Source organism: Eptesicus fuscus, chromosome 11 (assembly GCF_027574615.1).
Source record: "Eptesicus fuscus isolate TK198812 chromosome 11, DD_ASM_mEF_20220401, whole genome shotgun sequence".
NCBI classification, from domain to species: domain Eukaryota; kingdom Metazoa; phylum Chordata; class Mammalia; order Chiroptera; family Vespertilionidae; genus Eptesicus; species Eptesicus fuscus.
Window position 1 is genome coordinate 57,970,765 of NC_072483.1, and position 21,653 is coordinate 57,992,417.

Sequence of the window (21,653 nt, forward strand, 5' to 3'; positions counted from 1 at the left end):
CCTGTGCAAGGGTTGGATTGAGGAGGGGCTCAGGGCCCAAGAGTGGGAGGCAGGCTGTGAGGAAGGAGGCGGCCTCAGGCTGACCCCACCGAGCCTCTGCAGGGGAGCGTGGACCATCCCATGAAGAGGTCAGCTCTAGGGGGTTCTCTGCTCTTGGTGGTAAAGTGGCTCTGGTGGCCGCATGGCTGTTGGTCCAAGAGCAGCAGGGGCAGGAAGTGGAGCCTGGAGGGACATATGCATGGGGGACACCTAGACGAGGACTCATCTGGGTATAGTTTTCAATTTTTACTCTCTACAATATTTTATGGCTTGAAAAAATTTTCAAGTTGTGTTACTTTTGCAGTTGTAAAAAATTAAGAGGGAGGGAGGGAACGCTACAACCAGCAGAGGTGTCTCCTTGGGTCCCAAGCACTAGGAAGAGCCCTGCCCAGGACTTGCTACATCAGCTTTATTTGACTATAACTTTTTATATCTACTTATGCAACATTTTGAAATACATTTAATAGAAGTTAAAATAAAAAGCTTCCAATTACTGCAGCTTAACAAAAAAGACCTTCCCTTTGGTGTTAAGGCCTCCTTTGCCCTCTGCCCAGCCCTTTCCAGGCTGCTCTGTCAGTGTCTCCTCACCCTCTTCCCCCCCTTCTCCCTGCGCCCCGTCAGTCCCCTCCAGGGCTGTTCTGATCAGTTTGGCCCTTCTTCAGGTCATCCCGCTCCAGCCAGACTCGGTGACTCCTCAGTGAGCACGCCCAACATGCTCTTGCCTTCTTCCCTTGCACACATCACCTTGTATCTATGTGATTGTTAATTACTGGAGGCCCAGTGCACAAAATCATGCGAGTAGGGTCCCTAGGCCTAGCCTGCAATCAGGGCCATCTTCTGCCAGTTCACAAGTCCCCAGGCTGAACACCACCTCTGCCACCAGGGTGGGTAAGTTGCGGGCACGCCCCACAGCTTCTGTCAGCGCCGCAAGCCCCAGCAGTGGTGGTAGGGGCAGTGCCCGTGTGAGCGGCCCTGAGTGGGCAGCATGTTCCATCAGCGGCCAGCCTGGCCCACGCACATGGAGGTGAAGTCGCCGACACCCACTTTCCCACTGGCCTGAGCCCCTGAGCAGCCTGGGATGAGCTGGGGATCCCAATGGCCTGACAGCCAGCCTGGTCCTCCCGCCACCCACCCCAGTTCCCCCCTACACCATTGCTGATCCATCGGAGCCTGCAGGCTGGGGGGAGGGACCAAGAGGTCAGCCGTTCCGCCCGCTTGCCAGTCCCCAGTCCCACCCCACCGCCACCCACCCACTTCCCCGTTTGCCTGCGGGTGGGGAAGGTGGGAGACGGAGGGACTGAGAGGTGGTCAATGCACCTCATAGCGACTGGTTGAGCGGTCATTCTGGTTGTTATGCTTACGGTCCCTGGCCTTTTATTATATAGGATGGTTGCCTGATCTGCTCCTTCCACTGGACCTGACAGTGGGAATGGCAGTGGGTGGGCTTCCCTCTTTGTACCATCAATAGTGCCACCCACTGGCTTCTCTTTTTAACTCCCACCCCCTCTCTAAAACTAGCCTCCTAGACTTTGTCTTTGGTTGTTTCAAAACTCAGAGAGGGACCGTCCCTGCTGCCCAGTGCTCATGAGCACTCTCAGCCTGGATCCCCGTGCCCGCCCCATCCCATCTATACGGGTCCCTTCTGGAGCTGTCCTGTACCTCTCTAGTGGAGATGCACTGCACGTGGCTGTGGCCTTGTCGGTCCCCAGCATGGGCATCAACGGTATTTTGAGCTCACGTGCGCGAGGCTGAGCACTCTTCTTAGGCGACCCAGGTGCATGTGGTGTCCCCTGGTCTAGCTAGCACTTCTTTTGCTGGTGGCCCTCTGGCTTCTCTTGCCCTCGCCTATTTCTATACAGAGTCCTACCTCTTCTCTGATTTTGGGAAATTTCTTTACATATATTAGGCTCTTGCCAGATTTAAATGCTGCAATACCACAATACCTCTTATCTGCTATCTGTGGCCCATTCAAGGTGCTCTCTGTTCTACGGGAATTTTCATTTTTATGTTAAACCCCCATCAGCCCAGCCAGCGTAGCTCAGTGGTTGAGCGTCGACCTATGAATCAGGAGGTTATGGTTCGATTCCTGGTCAGGGCACATGCCCAGGTTGTGGGCTTGGTCCTCAGTGGGGGGTATGCAGGAGGCAGCCAATCAGATTCTCTCATTTGTTTTTATTTCTCTCTCCCTTCCTATCTGAAATAAAAAATACATTAAAGAACAACAACAAAAACCACACTCTTGTCCAATGGCTGCACTTTGGAGTTTCAAGTTCTTCTCCACTCTGAACTCACAAATAGGTTTTCCCACATTTTTCTACTAATTTCCTGTTCTTCTATTCACATCGAGGTTTTCAGTCCTCTAAGTTGGCCCAGTGTGCACCCTGCCTGGCCCGAGCCAACCCCCAGTCTAAGCCCGTGTCTGCCTGCTGACTGCGGTTACTGCAGGTCTGCAGTCATTAGAATCCAGCAGGAAATCACCTCTACTGACATCTCCTCAAAGCTGACTGGACTTTTTCAAAGTTTCAAGGTTCAATGTGGTCCTTTTTTCTGTATAAATTTTAAAGTTTAATAAATATCTTAAAAAATCAGGTGGGATTTTAATTAGGATTGTGCTGGATTTATAGCACGTTTCCCTTAAACCTTTTTGTATAACTTTCAAATGTCAAAGAACAGACGCTGGATTTCAATTTGTGACCCAGCCTGAGTCTCCCCTCCATCCCAGGGCTTCCTTGTCTTTTTTGTCCCCATGAGGATGTGAGGCTGGACAGACTGACAGCCTCACCTCTGCCCCCCACCCCCCTTGAATCTCCTCCCTGTCTTCTTTGCTGTAAGATTTTGGATTTTTCCTAGTTGTGAGTTGGCTGTTTCATAACTGATTTCTATTAGAGGTTACTTTAAACTTCTCTTTTCCTACAAACTTTTTTGCTCCCTTTCCCAAGGTGAACATTCCTCCCTTTTCAGTTCCTCACTTGGAGTATGTCCTTTTTGGGGTGGAATAACTTTTTTCAACACAGACACCCCAATCCTAAACCCTTGTGTCTGAACACATCTCTTTTGGCTGATGGCAGAGTGCTGGGTCACCATCCCAAGGGGCCCCATCCTACCCACCCCTTTGCTTTCGAGGAGCTTGCTCTTCAATAGGCGCTCATGGTCAGGTTGCATGGTTTATTTTGGCCAAGATTAAAATCAGGACTCGGACATGGCCTTCAACCTTAGGGCAATCACTGACGTGCTTATGGCTTCCCTGGCCATGGATCACCACTGCCCCGAAAGCTCCAATGCGCTCCCGGCTTCCAGGGCTGCCTGAGCACAGCGGTGTCACAGGACCTAGGGCAGTGCTGGCCAGGAGGGCACTCTGACAGTCACATGGGCTGCCCTGGAGAGTTGTGGCTACTGAGCACTTGGGATGTGCCGAGCACAACCAAGAAAATGAATTTTTAATTCCACTTTATTTAAACGAAATTAACTGTGAACTGAACCAGCCATGAGTGGCAGCACGTGGCTCCGATACTGGACAGGGCAGCTCTGAAGAGTGGGGAGCAGAGGGACCTGTGGTGACTGCGTGTGGGTCCTCTCATTCTGCAGAGGAGAAATCTGAGACCCCGAGGATGACGAGGTCTATGTAGACTGAATCAGATCCCTGGGCTGTTGAGGTAAATTTTGTAAAACACGAGTCAACACGATGTTGGGGTCAGAGTGGGAGACACTGTTGCAGGTGTCAGAGGTGAGCTCTTTGCAGAAAGTCTTTGAGGAGCCTCAGGTGAGTTTACCTTCTGTCAGTGGCAACATGACCTCAGAGGGCCATAGGATGCAGGGACAGGGGGGAACAGGGGAATGGGGCCTGCACACGAAATTGCTCTTTAAGAGAACTGAGGGTCACAGCACAGAGGGCTGAGCCACCCTTTATGCAGTTTTGTTTTTAAATATCATTTTTAAAACACTGGCATCAACTGGTCTACAAGACTAGAAAGCTCTGGGCTGACAGGCTTCAGGCCACTGGGACGGCCCCTGAATGCCCACCCAGCAGCACACGGATGCTTGAGTGACCTCCCTCAGAGAGGACACAGAGCAACGGGACACCGTGTGGTGCATGGAACAGCAATGCCTCCCAGAGCGTGACTGGTGGTACACACGGCAGTGATCACTCAGTGCCTTTTTATTGCCATTGGTTTGTGACCGTTGATAGTGATGATTTCAGGAGCAACGGGTGGATTAAAAAACCGTGGCCAGGAAGTTCTTTTGGAGAGAAAGAAGCAAGTGAGGGCGAGGAGGGTCAGAACCTGACGAAGGTGGCGTCGATCTGCCGCACGCTGGGCAGTGCCAACATCACCTTCCGTCGGTACTGTGGGTCCTTCTGCAGGGGGTTCCTCTCCAAGTACACTGTCTCCAGGTTCTTGGCTCCCTTCAGCTCGTCCAGGTCGCTCCAGCTCTCAAGGAGATTGTCATTCATCTGGGAGGATACACACAAACACGCACACAGACTTGAGACAAAAAATGCTATGTATTTACAAGCAACTATTACTTCCTCCTCTGTGACTTGCCTGTTTGCTTTTGCCCAGTGTTCAAATGGCAGCTCTGTATGGCTGTCTTTAATGTCAGGACATCACCTCATCGGATAGAGTCGTATAAGCACATTCTCACTGTCATGCAGGTGCCCTCCATCTGACTGGAATCTGACTGCTTAGCTGTGAAACGGGCAACACTGCTTGCTTCACAGGCTGCCGTGATCGTCAGTCAGATGGGAGAGCCGGCTGGACACCACAGAGGCAGCTCTGTCTGTGCTTACTGTCTGTCTGGTGGTCTGAGGAACAGCATCCCTGTGTTCCGGGCCAGGTGCTAGCCAACCTCCAGCAGTCGTGAGCCTGCCTCCCTCCCAGGTAGTCAGGTGGCCCCTACCTGTCTCAGCAGCCCAGGTCCCATGTGCTGTCCCTTGGTAAGGCATGCAGAAGAATCCCATACTTCAGAAACTCTACTTAAGTGTCAGCTGTGTCCCAAAACCTGCCAGCACCCACCCATTTCGTGGTGCAGGTCTTGTCTCTGGTTGTTTGGTTTCTCTGTGTGGTTCTTTGGTCCCTCCAGAGCCAAATCCCCTCAATGCAATACACCCAGCCCTCCAGCAGCCACACCTTCCCTCAGGATGCAGCACAGGGGCCTTGGGGCTCACGTTCCCTGTGTGCTCAGCCCAGCACACCTACCACCGTGGTCTGGGTGGGCCTCCCTGACACACTCTGGTGCTACCCCAGGCCCAATGCTTTAATGAGGGGTGAGGGACATTTTCACCGTGGGCAACCTGTGGTCTAGGGACACTTGGATATTCTTTTAAGGAGAGGAAAGGAAAGCTGCCAGGACACCAGCAGGGTCCACAGCATGGTCAGAGGAGGAAGAATCATGCCTTAAGCTCGACAAACATCTTGGGCTAGAGCAGTGGTCAGCAAACTCATTAGTCAACAGAGCCAAATATCAACAGTACGATTGAAATTTCTTTTGAGAGCCAAATTTTTTAAACTTAAACTTCTTCTAACGCCACTTCTTCAAAATAGACTCGCCCAGGCCGTGGTATTTTGTGGAAGAGCCACACTCAAGAGGCCAAAGAGCCGCATGTGGCTCGCGAGCCGCAGTTTGCCGACCACGGGGCTAGAGTGATCGCATCGAGGACAACACTCATTTCACAGAATCAGAGAGTATACGGGCAGCGACCCCACAGGACACGAGCTTAGGGACCAGCAGTAAACATGCCTGGAACACGCATAAGATCCTGACACTGAGGACAACTTCGCCATCATTTGCAACCTGTTTAGAGGGGTGTCCAGACGCCTGACATCCGCTTTCTCTTCCAACTGACTGCAATAAACTCCCTAAGCCACACCTGCAGCCACGAGACAGCTCGAGGCAGATTCCAGGGTGTCCAGAGAGGACACCCACCCATTTCCTCTGTGCTACAGGGCCCTCTGGAGAGACCTCAGGTCTCTCTTCCATGTGTACTGCAATCACCCAGTCTGCTGGTCGGGTATAGTGGGGCCAGAGAGCCGCATCGTTATTTATTTTATTTTTTAAAATATATTTTATTGATTTTTACAGAGAGGAGGGGAGAGGGATAGAGAGTTAGAAACATCGATGAGAGAGAAACATCGATCAGCTGCCTCCTGCACACCCCCTACTGGGGATGTGCCCGCAACCAAGGTACATGCCCTTGACTGGAATTGAACCTGGGACCCTTCAGTCCACAGACCAACGCTCTATCTACTGAGCCAAACTGGTTAGGGCGAGAGCTGCATCTTTAACAAGTTCCTGGTGATGCTGATGCCACAGGCACATACAATGCCGCCACCAGCCTCCAACCTCTGCACACGCCCATCTCAGCTTGCACCCCATCACCCGTGAGCCCTGTCATCCTGAATGATAGGCCCAGGGCTGCAGGCCCCACACCCACTGACCACTTCATTCACCCACCCCAGAGGGTGCTCAACTTACCCAGAATTCCAGCAGCTCTGTTAGATGGCTGATATTTTCAATCTTTTTAATTCTGTTTGCCGCAATGTCCAGCATCGTGAGTTTGTTCTAAATAAGGAAGTAAAGTTTGTCTCGGGTATACCTCAGTTCAACGGTGATTGCATGGCCATGAACATAGCTCAGAGCTGCAGGCCAGCTGCCCTTGCAGAACAGAGGCATGCTGACAGGATGATGATCCCTGCCCACTGCTTGCAGATCCTCTCCACCCCCGCCCACTACACAGCATCCACACAACCACATCACCCAGCTCTCGGTATCACTGGGATTTCAAACTGGTTCTGTTAGACCTGAGCCTGGAGCTCCCAGATGCCCATCCACAAGGACCCAGTGAGACGACAGTCCTGGGAAGGTCAGGGTAGCCCCTGTCGAAAAGCAAAGGGAGGCCTGGCCCCTGGGGCTGTATGGAGCACCTGAGATTTAGTGCTTATCTCAAGGACCCCTCCGACACTAATACTTAGAATAGCATTTTTTCATTCAGGAAGAAGGAGCCTGGGCTGGTCCGAGGTAAGAAACTGCACAGGCATAGGTGGAGGTGGTGGAGGGGGTAGTCAAGCCCCAAGTCTATGATCCTGCAATAGGCTGTCCTATCCAGGGAAAGGCCATCAGGAGGAGGGGCAGGGGAAGCCTGGGCACTAAGGGAGGGGGCTGGCTGGCCTGGAATTGCAGCCGATGGAAGAGAGGCGATGGGAGAGGAGTCTGGAGCCCAGCTCTGCAGAGGACAGTGCCCAGAACTCTGAAAGTATGTGGTTCCTCTGTCTCATCCCTCCATTTCTGACCAGGTCCCTTCTCCCATTCTCTACTGGACCATGGGACACTGACGCCAAACCCTTCCAAGTTTAAGGGCAAGTTAAAGAATGTCCCAGTAAAATAAAATGACCCCCTGCCTGTCCCTAAAGCACACAGACAGCAGCTCTGCTGACTCAGAAGCACTCTGGCCTTGGTGTCTGACTCCTTGTGGGCCCAGCCCCACCTCCCCACACCCCATGTCCCACCTGGGGTGGAGCAGTGACAGCAGGAGCTGGGGTGCTCATGCAGGGCTCGTCATGTGCCTGTAGCACACAGGGGGCTTCAGAGAAAACAAGGACTGAAAAGGGGCCTGTGGGCAGCCCTTAGGTGCACAGTAGGCGCATGGCAGGGACAGGCTGGGTCCATGTTCCTGAGGGTGGGTCTCTCCAGCCATGCCCATGTTCTGCAGTTCTCAGTGCAGGTGCAGAAACCAGCAGAGCTAAAGTAGCCTGAAACATGGCAGGATCTGATCTCTGCACAGTCTGGGCACACAGGCTCAGCAGCAGAGCGGCGTCCTGGCTACCAGATCTGGCCCTGAAGCTCTGAGGACAGGGAATCAGGCACTCAACACCTCATGTTTTTCTGGGGAGCTAGACAATGTTTTGAGAGCAAACCAGTAAGAATCTCTCCCCACCCTGCAAAACAAAAGGAAAGTGGGGAGAGCAGGCACCAGAGGCTCCGACTTCCAGCAGGGGGACAGGTGTGAGAGCTCAGGCCAGACCAGCAGGAAGACCCAGTGCATGGAGGGAATAGCAGAGCAGAGGAGCACCAAGGTGCTGGGAGCAGGATTGTTTGTGGTATTGGGACAGGGGATTTGCCATTTTATTTACTGCCTTACCTCCTACCACAAAAATAAATGCCAGGTAAGTGAGGAGATAAAATTTAGAAGTATAGATAAATATTTGACCTCTAGCTGATTAGCAATCCTGAGGAAAGAATCCCTTGATCAGGACCAATGTACAATCAGGTAACTACCTTTAGAGCCACAATTGCTTTGTTTCTGTTGTGTTTCAGAGGCCTAGGGAGTCCTAACCTCTTGACTCACCCATAGGCGGGGGCTCCTCAGCCTGGGCTTCCATGAGCACAGCATGCCTAGCTCTGGTCCCATGGCCTCCATCCACAGTCCCACCTCTCAGAACTATGCCTCAATGTACAGAGGAAGGTAACTAAACTTCCACAAGCAAATTCTAACTCTCCCCAAATTTTATGTAGATGTTGGTGATATGAAATTCAGAACATAGTTTTCCCCCAAACATTACTCATGGTAACTAGGTCCAGGGGCTAAGGCAAAGACTGAAAGAGGAACCTTTCCTGACTAAAAGGCTGTTTGCAGTAGCAAGTGAACAGTCAGGTGACACTGCTGACAATCGAAGAGAACGAAAGCAACCCAGTAAAACTGAATGAGCAAAGTACATTATTTGCTTGAATGCTGCTCTGAGAAAAGCAGTTAGTCTGCAGGCAGCCCAGGAGGGCCAGGTTTCTGCATGAGCTCCGGGTGAATCTGCCCCCTCCCCCACTCATTCACCTGAGGCTGTCCTGCCTTTATGCACCTGAGGCTGTGCTGGGCTGAGCAGGAGTAGACCAGGGGTGGGGGTTGTGGAAGAGTGTGGATAGGCCTGTCCTTACCAGGGATGGTGAGGAGGAGAAGAAATGTGCAGGAATGACTGGGAGAGCCACTCATCCTAGGCAGCTGAGATGAGCTGTCCCTATGGTCCCTTACAGGCTGAGAAGTGCAGTGGTCAGGAGAAGAACAGCTGCTGACTCCTGCTGGCTTCTGTGGTATGGGGGAGGGGAGTACAGGGGTGTACACGAGCAGGTAGGGTTTGGATTTTACACCCTAGCAAATGCCTACAGTGCTGCTGGAGGCTGTGCAGTGAATGCTGCCTCTGTGAGGCCCTCACTGCCTGTGCTGATAAGACATTGGCCGTGGTAGGAGCACTGGTTTAGGGCTCACTCAGGGAGAGGGGTCACTCTGTCTGCAGGACTGGAAGGTTCTCTATGAGAAACCTCCAGAGGCAGCATCTACTGAAGACCAGCCCTGAAAGCTGAAGTGTGCTGCTGGCCAGTTGCCTGCCACTCAAGCCCCATGCCCACCCGCCCAGATGGAAGAGAGGATGTCTTACGTTGTTCTCCAGGCCTTCTATGACCTCGATGCCGTTGTGGCTGAGGTACAGCTCCCTCAGGTTCACCAGGCTCTGTAGACCCTCCATCTTGGTCAGCCTGTTGCTCTGGGAGGGAGAGCCAACAGCCGTCAGAATCATGTGTAGGGCGTGAGATAAAACAGCTTTTAGGAAAAATTTCTCTTGGAGAATTCAGACAATTGGGCATTCCACTTAAAACAGGCCAGCACTGGGTTATGAAGAGAGAGAAAGATCAGCATTTCCAGTCTGTTGTCCTGGGCTACACAATTCATGCGTGAAGGTTGAAGGTTTTTATGCAAAGAACTTACTGTTTTTAGATGTACTCAGGGAGGGTCTAAAGATCAGCTTAGTAGTTCAGATGTCAAGATCACTGAATATTTTAAAATAAATTCTTAATTCTTTCAGGATATGTTGTAACTCAAATTAAACTATGAGTCTCTCCCACACCCAGTCCCTGTTGCCAGAACACCCACCACATCCCACCTCCCTGGTCAGATTCCACTCAATGGCTTTTAACAGAAAAGGTCATGTGAGCCTGGCAATATTCAGGTGCTGACTGATCCCAAACGCAGAGTAGGATCCTCACCCACCAATGAGCCAAATGCGCTAGGAACATTTGGAACAAATTTAGCCTTCTGAAGACGCCCCTTTGCCTAAAAACCACCAGGAACTTTTATCAGGAAAAGGAATGTGACCCATAAAAGGATGAAGTGTTAGTCTAACACGCATATGTTCACAGGAGCATGTGCACATATGAGATCTAATGCTTCAACTGCTTGTGATGCAGTGCTGATCATGGACACAGTGGGAGAGAAAACTGTGCCAAGTAGCAGCTCTGGCTGGCTGGGAGACCATGCAGGCCCTGCTGGTTCAGGATAGGGGGGTGGAGGTGGGGCAAGCTGGTTTGATACCTGTATACTGAGGACTGTCAGGTTGGAGAGTGCATCCAGGTTCTGAAGTTTAGTGATCTTGTTTTTCCCCAAAAACAAACTGTCCAAATTGGTTAACGTGTCGATATTTTCAATGGCCTGTAAAACGGACAGAGTACCAGTTGTAATGGTGCGGCCATCCCATTTCCCCAGGGGAGGGGACAGCACTCTATGACTTGGTCTTGGGGTGTCAGGCAAGTCTCAATCTGGAAATTTTCTAGTAAAATTTTACTTGAAAGTATAGAATGAAAAAACTGAGGATAGGCAGAGGGTCTAAGGCCTGTCTCTCAGGCTCACTCCCAACCTCCATGGACCAGATTTCGCAAGTCCTCCCAGTTCTGAGCTGACATTGTTCTGTTAGTCTGTGGAGTTTGTATCCCACCAGCCTCAGTCTCCCCAGAAATGAGCCCCCACGCAGGATCCAGCTGTGCCCCTCTTCCTCGTTCCCCACTCTCCTCTCTCTGCGCACCTGGACACAGCAGGGTTTAATGAATGTGCAGTGATCAGATCTGTCTCCCTCCTCCCCTCTCAGTCAGGGCACGCTAGCACGATGGTGACCGCAGCAAGTGCACGAGGTGCAGCTTGTCTGCCCATCGCAGCAGGACTTGGCTGGGGGGCGAGGGGGGGGGCGTCCATGAGGATAGAGATTCATGGGAGGGCACCCTTAACAGCTACTGCCTGCGGTAATTTGTGACAAACCACCTCTCCTGGAATGTGCCACAGAGACACTTAATAAAATACTGATATGACTGCTCTCTAGTTTTAAACATACGGCTCTGCTGTCTGTGGCTACATTACTGCCAATAGTGTCTGTCCTCATTACAGCCACCTCTTTTGTTTGTGTCCTGCCCAACTCTCAAGGGCCAAGCTGGACTTGACCACTGTCTGCTGTAAACTTCCAAAAGCAATACGGAGGGCTACTTTCCCCAGGAACAGAGGGAAAAAAGTGCTCAGAGATACCTGAGCTCAGCTGCTTAGCAAGGCCAGTGGGAAGCACAGGCTTCCTGTGGCCCTGGTGGAGGTCAGGTTGCTGTCAGCCCCTCTGCTCGGGACACGCTCATGTCAGGCAGGATTGTCAGAAACACAACCAAAGTGTTTGGGGTTGATCAGTGCACCTCAGGCAGAATGTTCTGGTAACTGGGTTGGTTTGCTAAGAGTTTAGCTCAAACTGGGATGAAGAGCAAGTGAAACCTACATGCAGCAAGGCTAGGCCACTCCGTTTGGGCACATATTCTTATTAATACTGACCCTAGTTAGTATTTTTTCTTAAAAAATAACTTTCGTTTCTGGGGGAGAAAAAAAAAAAAATCACACCAAATGGAAAATATACATCCTGTACCCCAGGCCATGCCCACACCTACCCGGATGCGATTGGATCCCAGCTCCAGCATCTCCAGTTGACATAAATTGCTCAAGTTCTCAATTTTATTGATTTTATTGTTGACTAAGAAGAGTTTTTTCAGGTTTGTCAACTTGTCAACCCCTTCAATGTTTCTCAGTAGATTAAAAGAAATATCTAGAATCCTGGAATGAGCAAAACAATTATCTTTGAAGAGCACAGGCCACACAGATCTCAGAATATAACTGTCTCAAGGGCAGCATCCCTCCCGCCCCCCCCCCCCCCCCGCCCCCGGGAACAGCCTCCAGAGCCCCCAATGCCCGCTCACAGGACTGCACCGAGGGCAGACACCATGTCATCCCCTATTGACAGGACCAACCAGCAGCCTCTACCCAACGATTGATTTCCAGGTTGGGACTGGGCAAGCTGATGCCACCGATGGAGCCAGGAATGGAGCAGGACCCAAAGGCAGAGGTGGCCTCTCCAGGGCTGAGCCAGGGCAGAGATTGGTTCTGGGGACACTGGTCAACCCCTGGGGCTTGGGACTCACTCCAGCTCTGTTAGTGTGTCCAGATTCTCTATCTTCTTGATCTGGTTGTCATAGAGGTCCAGTTCTCGGAGGCTGTGCAGCTCCTCCAGGTTCTCAATGCACTTAATTAGATTCTGACGGAGGCAGAGTGTCTGGAGGGTTGGAAAAAGGACACTTGACATAGGCAACAAGCGGGGAGGTCATGGGAAAGCCTTAGTGTGAAGGATGTGGTTTTCATCCTCCTGTTGTTTTCTAGAAAGGGGCTGGCCTGGGGAGGATGGAAGACACCCACAGGAAGGCTGCAGACAGGCCCTGCACCAAGCAGACCGACTCAGTAAGGGAGGCTTTGGTCAGATGAGGTGTATGTTGTTTCCTGGCAGAGTGAATCCTTGGGCTCAGGTGAGTTCAGGACTGTACAGTCTGATGCGGGCTCAGCTGCAGGCAAGCCCTGAACTGAGGCTCTGCAAGCAGCAGTGGGTCTGAGCCGCTGCCTGAACTGGGGCCGAATCACAGCTGCCTGCACTACTCCTCAAAACTGCCACGTTCAAGTCAAATATGCTCAACGTGATTCCTGATGTAGGTGGCACCTCCTGCCGGACTGTGCCTGCCCTCAGAGCTGAGTCTCAGTTATAGATGTACCTACACCCTGTGGGTGGGGCAAGCTCTGGACTATTACAAAATCACCTCACATGAAAGGACAGACCTCCTTCTCACCTTCACTTTCTTCAGAACCTCAAATCCTTCAATTTTTCCAATGCGGCAGTGATTCAGGTCAATATCCTGAAACAGAAGAAATTGAACTTAGCTGCAGGGAAGTGCTCAGAGCCCTACTTCCTAGGAGCCCTGCTTCCTAGAACAGGAGCTAAAAAGAGGCCTGACAGGGGGGTGGACATGAGGGTGAGGAGAATAGGTGAGCCAGTGCCACAAAGGCCACACAGGAGTCTGCAGCAGAAAGGCGACAGGGACATGGAGGTGAACTTCAAGATGCTCATGGGTTTAACTACGATTTATCATAGTTTTATGTAAAACTAACCCTCCAAATGAGCAGTATATAAAATCTTCCTCTCTACCCCCTAGCGCAAAAGGAGGTACAAGAAGGTACACCCAGCCATGGCACCGCCAGAGGCCACATGGCTGGTTATTATGCAATAGGTGCTTCTGCAGGCCTTGGATTATGACTGCTTTTCAGATGTGTATGTTAGCACCCCACATTTATAATGTAATCACTGGATCTATTGATTTATGAGTCAAAGGAGTTTCATTTGCCACAATGTGGCAAAAAGAAATAAAATTCAAATCAGTGCTATTAAAAAACAATAAGAACCCAAGGAATCTGACCCACCCAAGGGAGGCTTAGACGACCTCCTCTAGGGGATCACTTACTAATCTGGCACCTTCATAAAAGATAACCTGACGGTCAGAGTGGTCCGTCACCACGCCCCCTGAGGCTGGGTCGAGCAGGAGGCATTACCTCTGCATCTCTGTCCAGGGTAATGGTTTCCATATCCACAGGCAGCTCTTGTCCTGAAAAAGTGAGAGAAAGGAAAAAAGAGCCCACTCAGAGCTCCCATGGCAGGATGCAGCACCCAGCCTCGGTGAAAAGCTGGCATGTAGGCCTCCTGGCGCAGAGTGGACTCCAATGCAGAGGAGACACCAACAGGTGACACCTGAGGATCTGGATGGTGCAGAGGGCTAAGTAACACCCTACTCCAGCCGTGGTCACCTTTCCAGCATTCTGAGTTTCCTGAATTCAGCTATCTGTACTGCAGAGCATCCCGTGAAAGGAAATGTGGTCTGAGGCTGGCCACCAACTTCCCACTTCTGGTGACAACCAGAGCTGTGTAACTGGCAGCAGGACCCCCTCCCCCCCATCTTCAGTCTGTGGCAATAAATCAGGCCATTTGACTATAGACCATGCTGGGCGTATCAGATGTTCTAGGATGTGCCTTTTATTGCTTTAGAAAGTGGCCCAGCATCTACAAACACTTCTCTCTGCAAAGAGCACAAGAAAATGAAGCATGGCTTAGCAGACAGATCAGCCCTCCTGAATAATTTAAATTACACTTATTGACTGGGAGGCTGGGAGATGATCCCAGCAGAGACCTCCATCCCGTAGGCTGGGCCTCCTGGAACATCTGATGGCCAAGGAGGGCTGCAAGAACCAATCTTGCTGCAGAGTTCAGTCTCAAATTAGCAGGTCTCCCCCCTCCCCGCACCCCCGTCCCCCATCTTCATTTCATCTGACCCTATCTAGGCATTATGTTTAAAAGGGTTAAATTTTTAAAGAGTAACAGCAATTTCTTGATTTCACCAACTATCTTATGATTTCTTCTCCCACTGAGTTCTGCTTGAATTAGGATATGAAGGTCATATATTGAGGCTGGATGGCTTTTCTCTAAAGTCCCTTTTTGTTCCCTCAATACTTTGTTGAAGAAGCCAGGCTGCCTGTCTGAGAGCTTCTCTGGGTTAGAGTGTGTGGCTGCCATCTCATCTATTTCCTTTAAACTGGTTGTTACTGTCTTGCCTGGCTCCTATTGCTGCCCCTTCGCTTGCAGCTCCCAATATCCTGAGTTTAGCCTGGCCCCTGGAATGGAGGCCTCAGAGGGGCGCACTTGACATAGGACCAGCTTAATCTGGAAGTACTGCCCCACACTGGCTGAAATCACTTCCTAGTCTTTTCACTATACCTTTTCCATAATGATCAATAGTGGCTAGATTTAAAAAAAGGTCTTTTACAGTTTATCCAAAACTTTATGAGATATCATCAACCTAAGAATTAAATAAAAGCTGAACAAAACCAAGAGATATAACCAAGCTATCTGCTCTGCCGTCTCCCCTTCCCCCCGCCCCAAGACAGCCTAAATTCACCATCAGGACCCAGGATGCTGCAGTGAGAGAGGCTATGCAATGAAGGCCAGATACTCCGGTCACTCAATGTCCAAACCAGGATGCTTTAGAATAAAAGGGGCACCACAGACAATCATGGTGGGCCACCAGGTGGAAACTGGGGCTGTCCCAGGCTCCTCAAGGACATGTAGTTACATGGCTTAAAGGGGTTCTGTCTGTAATCCATCCATCACAGGACAGGCCCCCAAAAGATCAGCTTATCCTTTAAAACAAAGTTACTAGACTAGAACATCTTTATATTCTGCAATGACCATATTTTATGATTTCTTAGGGAAAATAAATAAAAGGGAACAGTTGACATGTTTGAATTTGTTTTATTTGAACTTAAGATTTAAATATAGGTAGGAGCAAGTCCTACTTTCTCTAAGGACTACAAAAATGTGTATGCCCAGAGAACTTCTAATCAGTTAGTAGTTTGGAGGAAAGAATGCTTGGTTTAGATAACCGGGCTCAAATCCAGCTGTTCCACTTTGGAGCCATGAGCCCTTGAGCTCGTTGTAGTGAGCCTGTGTTCACGAGCCTGGGAGAGGAAGCCCATGACAGAGCTCCATCAACTCTCCAGTCCAGCACAAGCAGCAGGTGTTCATACGTGAGGACAGGTGATGCTCCCACCTGCTTGGCTTTCTAGACCTCTGTCAGACAGCAATGAAAGCTTTTACTGTCACTCCCATGTACTTATCCCACCCACATCATCTCCAGAATATCGACTGCAGTTCTGAAATGTGACTGGTGCTTTAAAATTAGGTTGCCATAGTTACCAGTCATCTTCACCGGCACAGAGAGCACAATGTTGTTTTAAGAATTTGTTGGGTTTTTATAAATTTGTTGTTTTTATTACTAGAAAGGTAAAATGTATGATTACTACCTTGAACATCCACAACTGTATATAAACCTAGAAAATGCAGAAGGTACAAGGCCTTCACCAACCTGCTGTTCAGCAACACCTTCAACAACAGCTTGAGGCATTTTCTCTGGAGCAGGTAAAACCACGTATTATTAATAGTTTTTAAATAAAAACAAGATCTTAACATGCATACTTTTTGGAAATTTGTTTTCACCTAATAATATATCTTGAACAGTTTTTTTCTGTTCAGATGGTTTCTACTCTCATTCTTTTCTTTTTTTAAAAATATATTTTATTGATTTTTTTACAGAGAGGAAGAGAGAGGGATAGAGAGTTAGAAACATTGATGAGAGAGAAACATCGATCAGCTGCCTCTTGCACACCCCCTACTGGGGATGTGCCCGCAACTAAGGTACATGCCCTTGATCGGAATCGAACCTGGGACCCTTGAGTCCGCAGGCCGACGCTCTATCCACTGAGCCAAACCGGTTTCGGCTACTCTCATTCTTTTCAACGTAAGTTGATTTTCTAAGCAACAAATGGGCTAAGATCATGGCTGGGGAGTGTGAAAAGCTACCGTCATGGGCTGAGGACTTACTTCTCTTGTCTCCAAATTCATTTTGCTGTTCTTGCTATTCACTAAAACAACAGGAGGCCACTGGTACATTTTCTACATAAAAGGATTCCCCTAACACCTGGGCAATGAAGAAGTCCATCCTCAGGCCTATAAAAATGGTGAAGAAGGACTCAAGAAATGACTTCTTTAAGACATTAAAAGTGCTATTCTGAAAGCAGTTTGTATTACTATAGTAGGACATCAAAGCATGGTAGTCAGCCATAATGTTTACTGCAAATCTCATCCTGAACACATGGTTAATAAAACAATTTTCTGATTCTGTCCCAAATGACGCACTAGTACCAATATCATTATTAGTATTTGACTTCAGTGGAATTAGAAAAGTTGCACTCTGCCTGCAAGTGCTGGCAGTCAGCTAGTTAGGGGAGTGCCTCAGACGGGCCCTGTTCCTAGCCCACTGGGGGCCTCTGTGGCTCACCAGCAGACCAACACAGTACAGTGGTCCTCCCCAGGATGATACACGCTGCCACCTTGGGAAGGGGGAGACAGATTACGTGCAACACTGCCTGCACTCCTTTAGTGATGAAGGTTCTTAACTGGGCAGGGTACCTGCTGGTTCTTCTTTCCCCCGCTCCTCTCCATCCTTCAGGCTGTGCTCGCTGAGGTCTGCCACTATACCGCTGCTCTGCTTTTTCCCTTCTTCATCGCCCGATTCTTCAGACTCCATCCGCCTGTCAACTGAACCCACACAGATCAATGAGAATTCCCATCCACATCATGTTCTCTTTGAAGTACATATAACAGATAGACATCCAGTTGTAAGTAAAAAACTTCATTTAAAAACATTTGTTGAATTCGGTTCAATGAACATTTGAGTTATCTTCCATGTCCCAGGTACCATCTGTACAGTGGCAGGGAGATCTGGGGGTAGGTTAGGAAGGGGGCAGGGAGGTCACATGGGCGTGAAGGTGAGTATCACACTATTCCTCAAGGAGCTCATGAAGAGTCGCCAGGTGTTCTGAAGGCCCTGGGCTGTTGCGATTAAATGTACTAGTGCTAAAATGCAGTGAAGCCTGGATATTCGTGTAGAGGGGACCATTGTGACCCTTCCACCACATACCTTCATCCATGCTCCACTATCCATTTCATTTGGTCAAGAAAACCAGCCCAGTTCACAGGCCCACGTTCTGAAAGAAATCAAGACTAACTCAAATCAGACTGTGGGCAGGGAGCTCTAATGAAGAAGGAGAAGACAGCCAATAATGCTAACTGCCCCCATAAAGGTCACAGATGCTAACCCTCTGGACATAGTGATGCCAGCCAGCTCAAAGCTTTGAAGGGCTGGCAAATAAATATTTTTTGAATTAATAAATAAGGCAATGATGAAATGTGGCAGATTGGTAAAAATTCATTGGCAAAAATGTAAAGTAATGTTCCTTTCTCCTATCTTTTTTCATGACCTCTTTTGGAAGTTTGTCTAGAAGCCCCAAAGCACTTAGAACTTACTTGGAATTATCAACCACACTGAAAAATTTCTTGTTCCTGAGTCCAACTTATCTATAGAGGGGAAGGAAGTTCTGTTTCATTTTTGTATCTCCACTGGGCCTAGTAAGTAAGGATGCATCTAGGAAAGGACTGCTGGACAAAACATATCCTTATGAAATCCACCTCCAAAACCTCCACATCTGTTCCTCTTCCCTGCCCTTGGCAACTGCTTTGGCTCAGCTACTCATTACTTGTGGCCTGGGCTCATGCTGGGCCTCCTAACTGGTCTTTCTGTGATTTGTCTGACCCTGTCTAATCTATTCTCCATTGCCAGAGAATTTGATCTGATTCTAAAATCCAAATCTGATCTTTGACTCCAAAAACTCCTGGAATGCCAATGGCTCTTCCTGAGTCTACATCTTGACCCTAGAAACACAGCTTGGCAAGTTATTCCCTTTTCCAAGCCTCAGCCTTCAAATCTGCAGAAGGGAGCTAGTAACTATATCTTAGTGTTGATCAGAATTAAATTAGAGAAGGCACAGAAGCAGTTAGCTTTTAATAAATAAAAGCAGTAAACATTTAATAAATTAATTACAGGTACTCCCTGCTTCCCAAAAGTTCACTTTATGCCATGTCATTTTTAAGAAAGAACTACATTAGTTCTTTCACTAATGAAAGAACTGTAAAGAGAATTTTCTCTTTCATGAAAAATGTGAAAAGCAAAAATAGCATCATTTTGTTTTGCAATGAGCTCTAATAGAGGCAGCTTGAACTCCAACCAGCCAGCATGGCACCACCAAGCTCCTTCCCCAGGGACTATACCTGGCATCTCAGCATCAAGATGCCATAGCATTGAACTGTATCTGTGAGTGTCTATGCTTCATCTTGATTCTGTGCATCCATTAGCAAGATGTGCCTTAAGATAACTGCCTCTTCACTTTATTCCATTTTGGCTTTGAAAGGTTTCATAGGAGCATTTCACTTTCCGATAGTGAGGAAACCTGCATTGCGAGGCACAAGCACTAAGCCAAGGCTAAAGGAGAGCAAGTTCTACTGGGCCAAGATCTGGCACTGCTCAGCTCTGGGTGGGAGGGGCTTAGCTACTGACGGGCAGCCTGGGACTCTATTCTGAGGACTACAGAGGATCTGGGGTATGGGACAGGATTAGCATGTGAGGTGACTTTCGGGCACTGGGACAATGGGCTGGCTCAAGGTATTGGCAGCATGAATAGAAGAGGTTCGAAAATTTGGAGATTTTTATTTTTTTGTTAATCCTCACCTGAGGATATTTTTTCCCATTGATTTTTAGTGTGGAAGGAAGGGGGAGAGACACAGAGAGAGAGAAAAAAATCAATGTGAGAGAGACATCCACGGGTTGCCTCCTGCATGTGTCCCCACCAGGGCCAGGGATCCAACCTGCAACGGATGTATGTGCCCTTGACCAGAATTGAACCTGAGATCCTTATGTCCAAGAGTGGATGCTCTAACCACTGAACAACTGGCTAGGGTGAATTTGGAAATTTTAGAGCCTGAACTCTCCCCGCCCCATCCATGACTTTCTCTTGCCATCCTCAGTGGCAATCTCTACCCTCAACCAAAATGAATGTCACTCTTGGTCAAACTCTCCTCCAAACAGGCCACATTCTTTCACACCATTTGCCTTTGACTATGTGGTTTCCTTTGCCAGAAATGACCTTTGATCTTTCCTCCAACCTATCTCCAACTTGGCTGAACCTTTAACGTTTAACTTGGAGCTGGCTTTGGTTGTGCAGCCATCACTCCCAAATACATGCCAGCTCTTCCTTCACCGCCCCCGCCCCTTTCTTCCTTAGCATTTACATACGAGACAGATCGGAGGAAACCTGCATTGCCAGGCACAAGCACTGTATCCTCCATGAAACCAGCACATTAAACACTCAAGAACGACTGATTCTCCAATTGGTATATAACTACATGTATAGAAATGCACATCATATTTTCAACAAAGTGGAAGAGTTGAATTTAGTCTTTGCTTAACTGTGATAACTTTGTAAACAGGTACCGGTGTTCTATAACAATCTCTCGGCTGCTTGTCACCCTTCCCCACAACCCATTCGCTTTGGAGAGGACCCTGCTCCGCCGCCGCCACGCTCACGAATGAACCAACTCGGGCAGGTCCCACGGCGCCCGGCCCGTTTCCCGATTAGTTGCAAGGGGACCGACCCGCGGGTCAGGCCAGAGGTTCAGTGCGAGGCTCCAACCAGCTGGTGGGCGCTCCGGCTGCGAAACCACCGCGCCGTCAGCCCCCACTCATAGGCACGGCTCGCGCCGCCGTTGTCCCCTATGCCCGGGGTCCAGCACCTCCGGGGCTGCGGCGCCTTCCCGGCCACCCCCGCCCCTCCGAGCGGGCCAGCAGTTGTCAGGGGTCGCGCAGCAGGTCTGGGCCGCGGCCGGAGGCGGGACGCCTCTTGTCTCTCGGGGAAGACCAGTGTGGGCCGCCACCCCCCACCCTCTGGGCCCTTCGGTCGCCGCCCCGCCGGGCTGCTCACCCTCCATCATCTCCTGCGACAGTTGCTGGCCCGCGCCGTGCTCCGCCGCCATGTTGGCTGCTCTTCCCCTTTCCGGAATTTGTCGCCTCAGGCCCCCCAGCCAATCAGGACTCCCAGCTCGGAGTTGGGCTAGCCAATGGAATTCCAGCGCAGGTGGGCTGAACCTCAACGGGCCTGCACGGCTCCAGTACCTCATGGGAGTTGTAGTTCATCCCTGAGACCGGCCGCCTGACCTCCCCCGGACAAGTAATTTAAGAACGCCCGTAGGTGTAGAGAGGCGAGGAGCGGGGAAGAGGGCAGGGACTGGCGAAGTGCACGCACGGAGCCGTAGCTGCAGGCGAGCGGAGAGAAAAATCTGGGCTGGCTCGTAGCGGGTCTCTGCGTGGGGCTGCAAAGTGCGGACCTCCAAGCCTCATCAGCCGCGTCTGCACAATGGGTCGAATTCGTCCCGGCGTCGCCGCGCGAACTTAGCCTGTTAAAGGGGCCTCCTCCAGTTAACGCTCAGCTCAGGGCGGGCTCAGCGCGGGACACCCGCGCTCGTGCCGGGGGCCGGCTCCGCCGCAGGTTCTGAGAGAGCCGGTCGAGACCCCGGATGCCGACCCAACACAGGCAGGCGCCGCAGTCTTTCTATCAGTCCTCGGCCCCGCAGGCGCGCTAGGCCCGTGAGGGAGTCGTCCCGCAGCCCCCGCCTCCGGGGCGAGGCAGCTGAGAGGCGAGCTCCGCGCTGCTCAGCCTTCTCAATTCCGAGAAAGAAGGAACCGGCGACTGTCGGACCGGGTTGGAGGAGGCGCTGGCGCCTCTCAGGCGCCGTAGGAGCCTGGTGCGTCCTTAGCTACCGTTAGCGCGGGCTTCCCCACTCAGGCTCGCTAACTCCCGTCCACAGGAGCCAGTGGTTGGTCACGGGACCTGTCAATCGGCGTGAGTTGCTCTGCGATTGGCCGGCAGGACTGGAGGCGAAGAACGGTTTCCTCGTGGCGGGGTACTCGGTCGGGTGTCGTTCGTCAGCTCCAGGTGAGATACCTGCGCTCGGGAGAGGTGG

At 50.4% G+C, this 21,653-nt stretch overlaps 1 protein-coding gene across 5 annotated transcripts; it reads right to left on the reverse strand.

Moving 5' to 3' along the window:
• Positions 1-4,159: 4,159 nt before the first annotated feature.
• PPP1R7 (protein phosphatase 1 regulatory subunit 7) lies at positions 4,160-21,336 on the reverse strand. 5 transcript variants are annotated; one of them, XM_028140827.2, is made up of 11 exons: positions 20,615-21,262; positions 17,722-17,788; positions 17,211-17,339; positions 13,745-13,797; positions 12,988-13,053; positions 12,295-12,425; positions 11,767-11,929; positions 10,388-10,504; positions 9,459-9,563; positions 6,511-6,597; positions 4,160-4,489 (listed from the first exon to the last, which is right to left on the reverse strand). In XM_028140827.2, the coding sequence occupies exons 2-11, from the start codon at positions 17,729-17,731 to the stop codon at positions 4,313-4,315; spliced, it is 1,038 nt and encodes a 345-aa protein (XP_027996628.2). In that variant the 5' UTR covers positions 17,732-17,788; positions 20,615-21,262; the 3' UTR covers positions 4,160-4,312. The 5 variants fall into 5 exon arrangements, with proteins under 5 accessions (XP_027996628.2, XP_008136694.2, XP_027996624.2 ...); XM_054723159.1 differs by lacking the exon at positions 17,722-17,788 and adding an exon at positions 8,962-9,109 and having other exon boundaries at positions 4,401-4,489; positions 20,615-21,336; XM_008138472.3 differs by lacking the exon at positions 17,722-17,788 and having other exon boundaries at positions 20,615-21,263.
• Between the last annotated feature and the right edge of the window lie 317 nt (positions 21,337-21,653).

Excerpts from the sequence above, each read along its gene's own strand:
- PPP1R7 (XM_008138472.3), bottom strand. The coding sequence starts at position 20,810 with ATGAGGTACTGGAGCCGTGCAGGCCCGTTGAGGTTCAGCCCACCTGCG. Across the intron at positions 13,054-13,744 it reads CCCTGGACAGAGATGCAGAG|GATATTGACCTGAATCACTG; the intron begins GTAATGCCTCCT and ends CTTCTGTTTCAG. Across the intron at positions 6,598-9,458 it reads TAGAAGGCCTGGAGAACAAC|AACAAACTCACGATGCTGGA; the intron begins GTAAGACATCCT and ends TTCCTTATTTAG.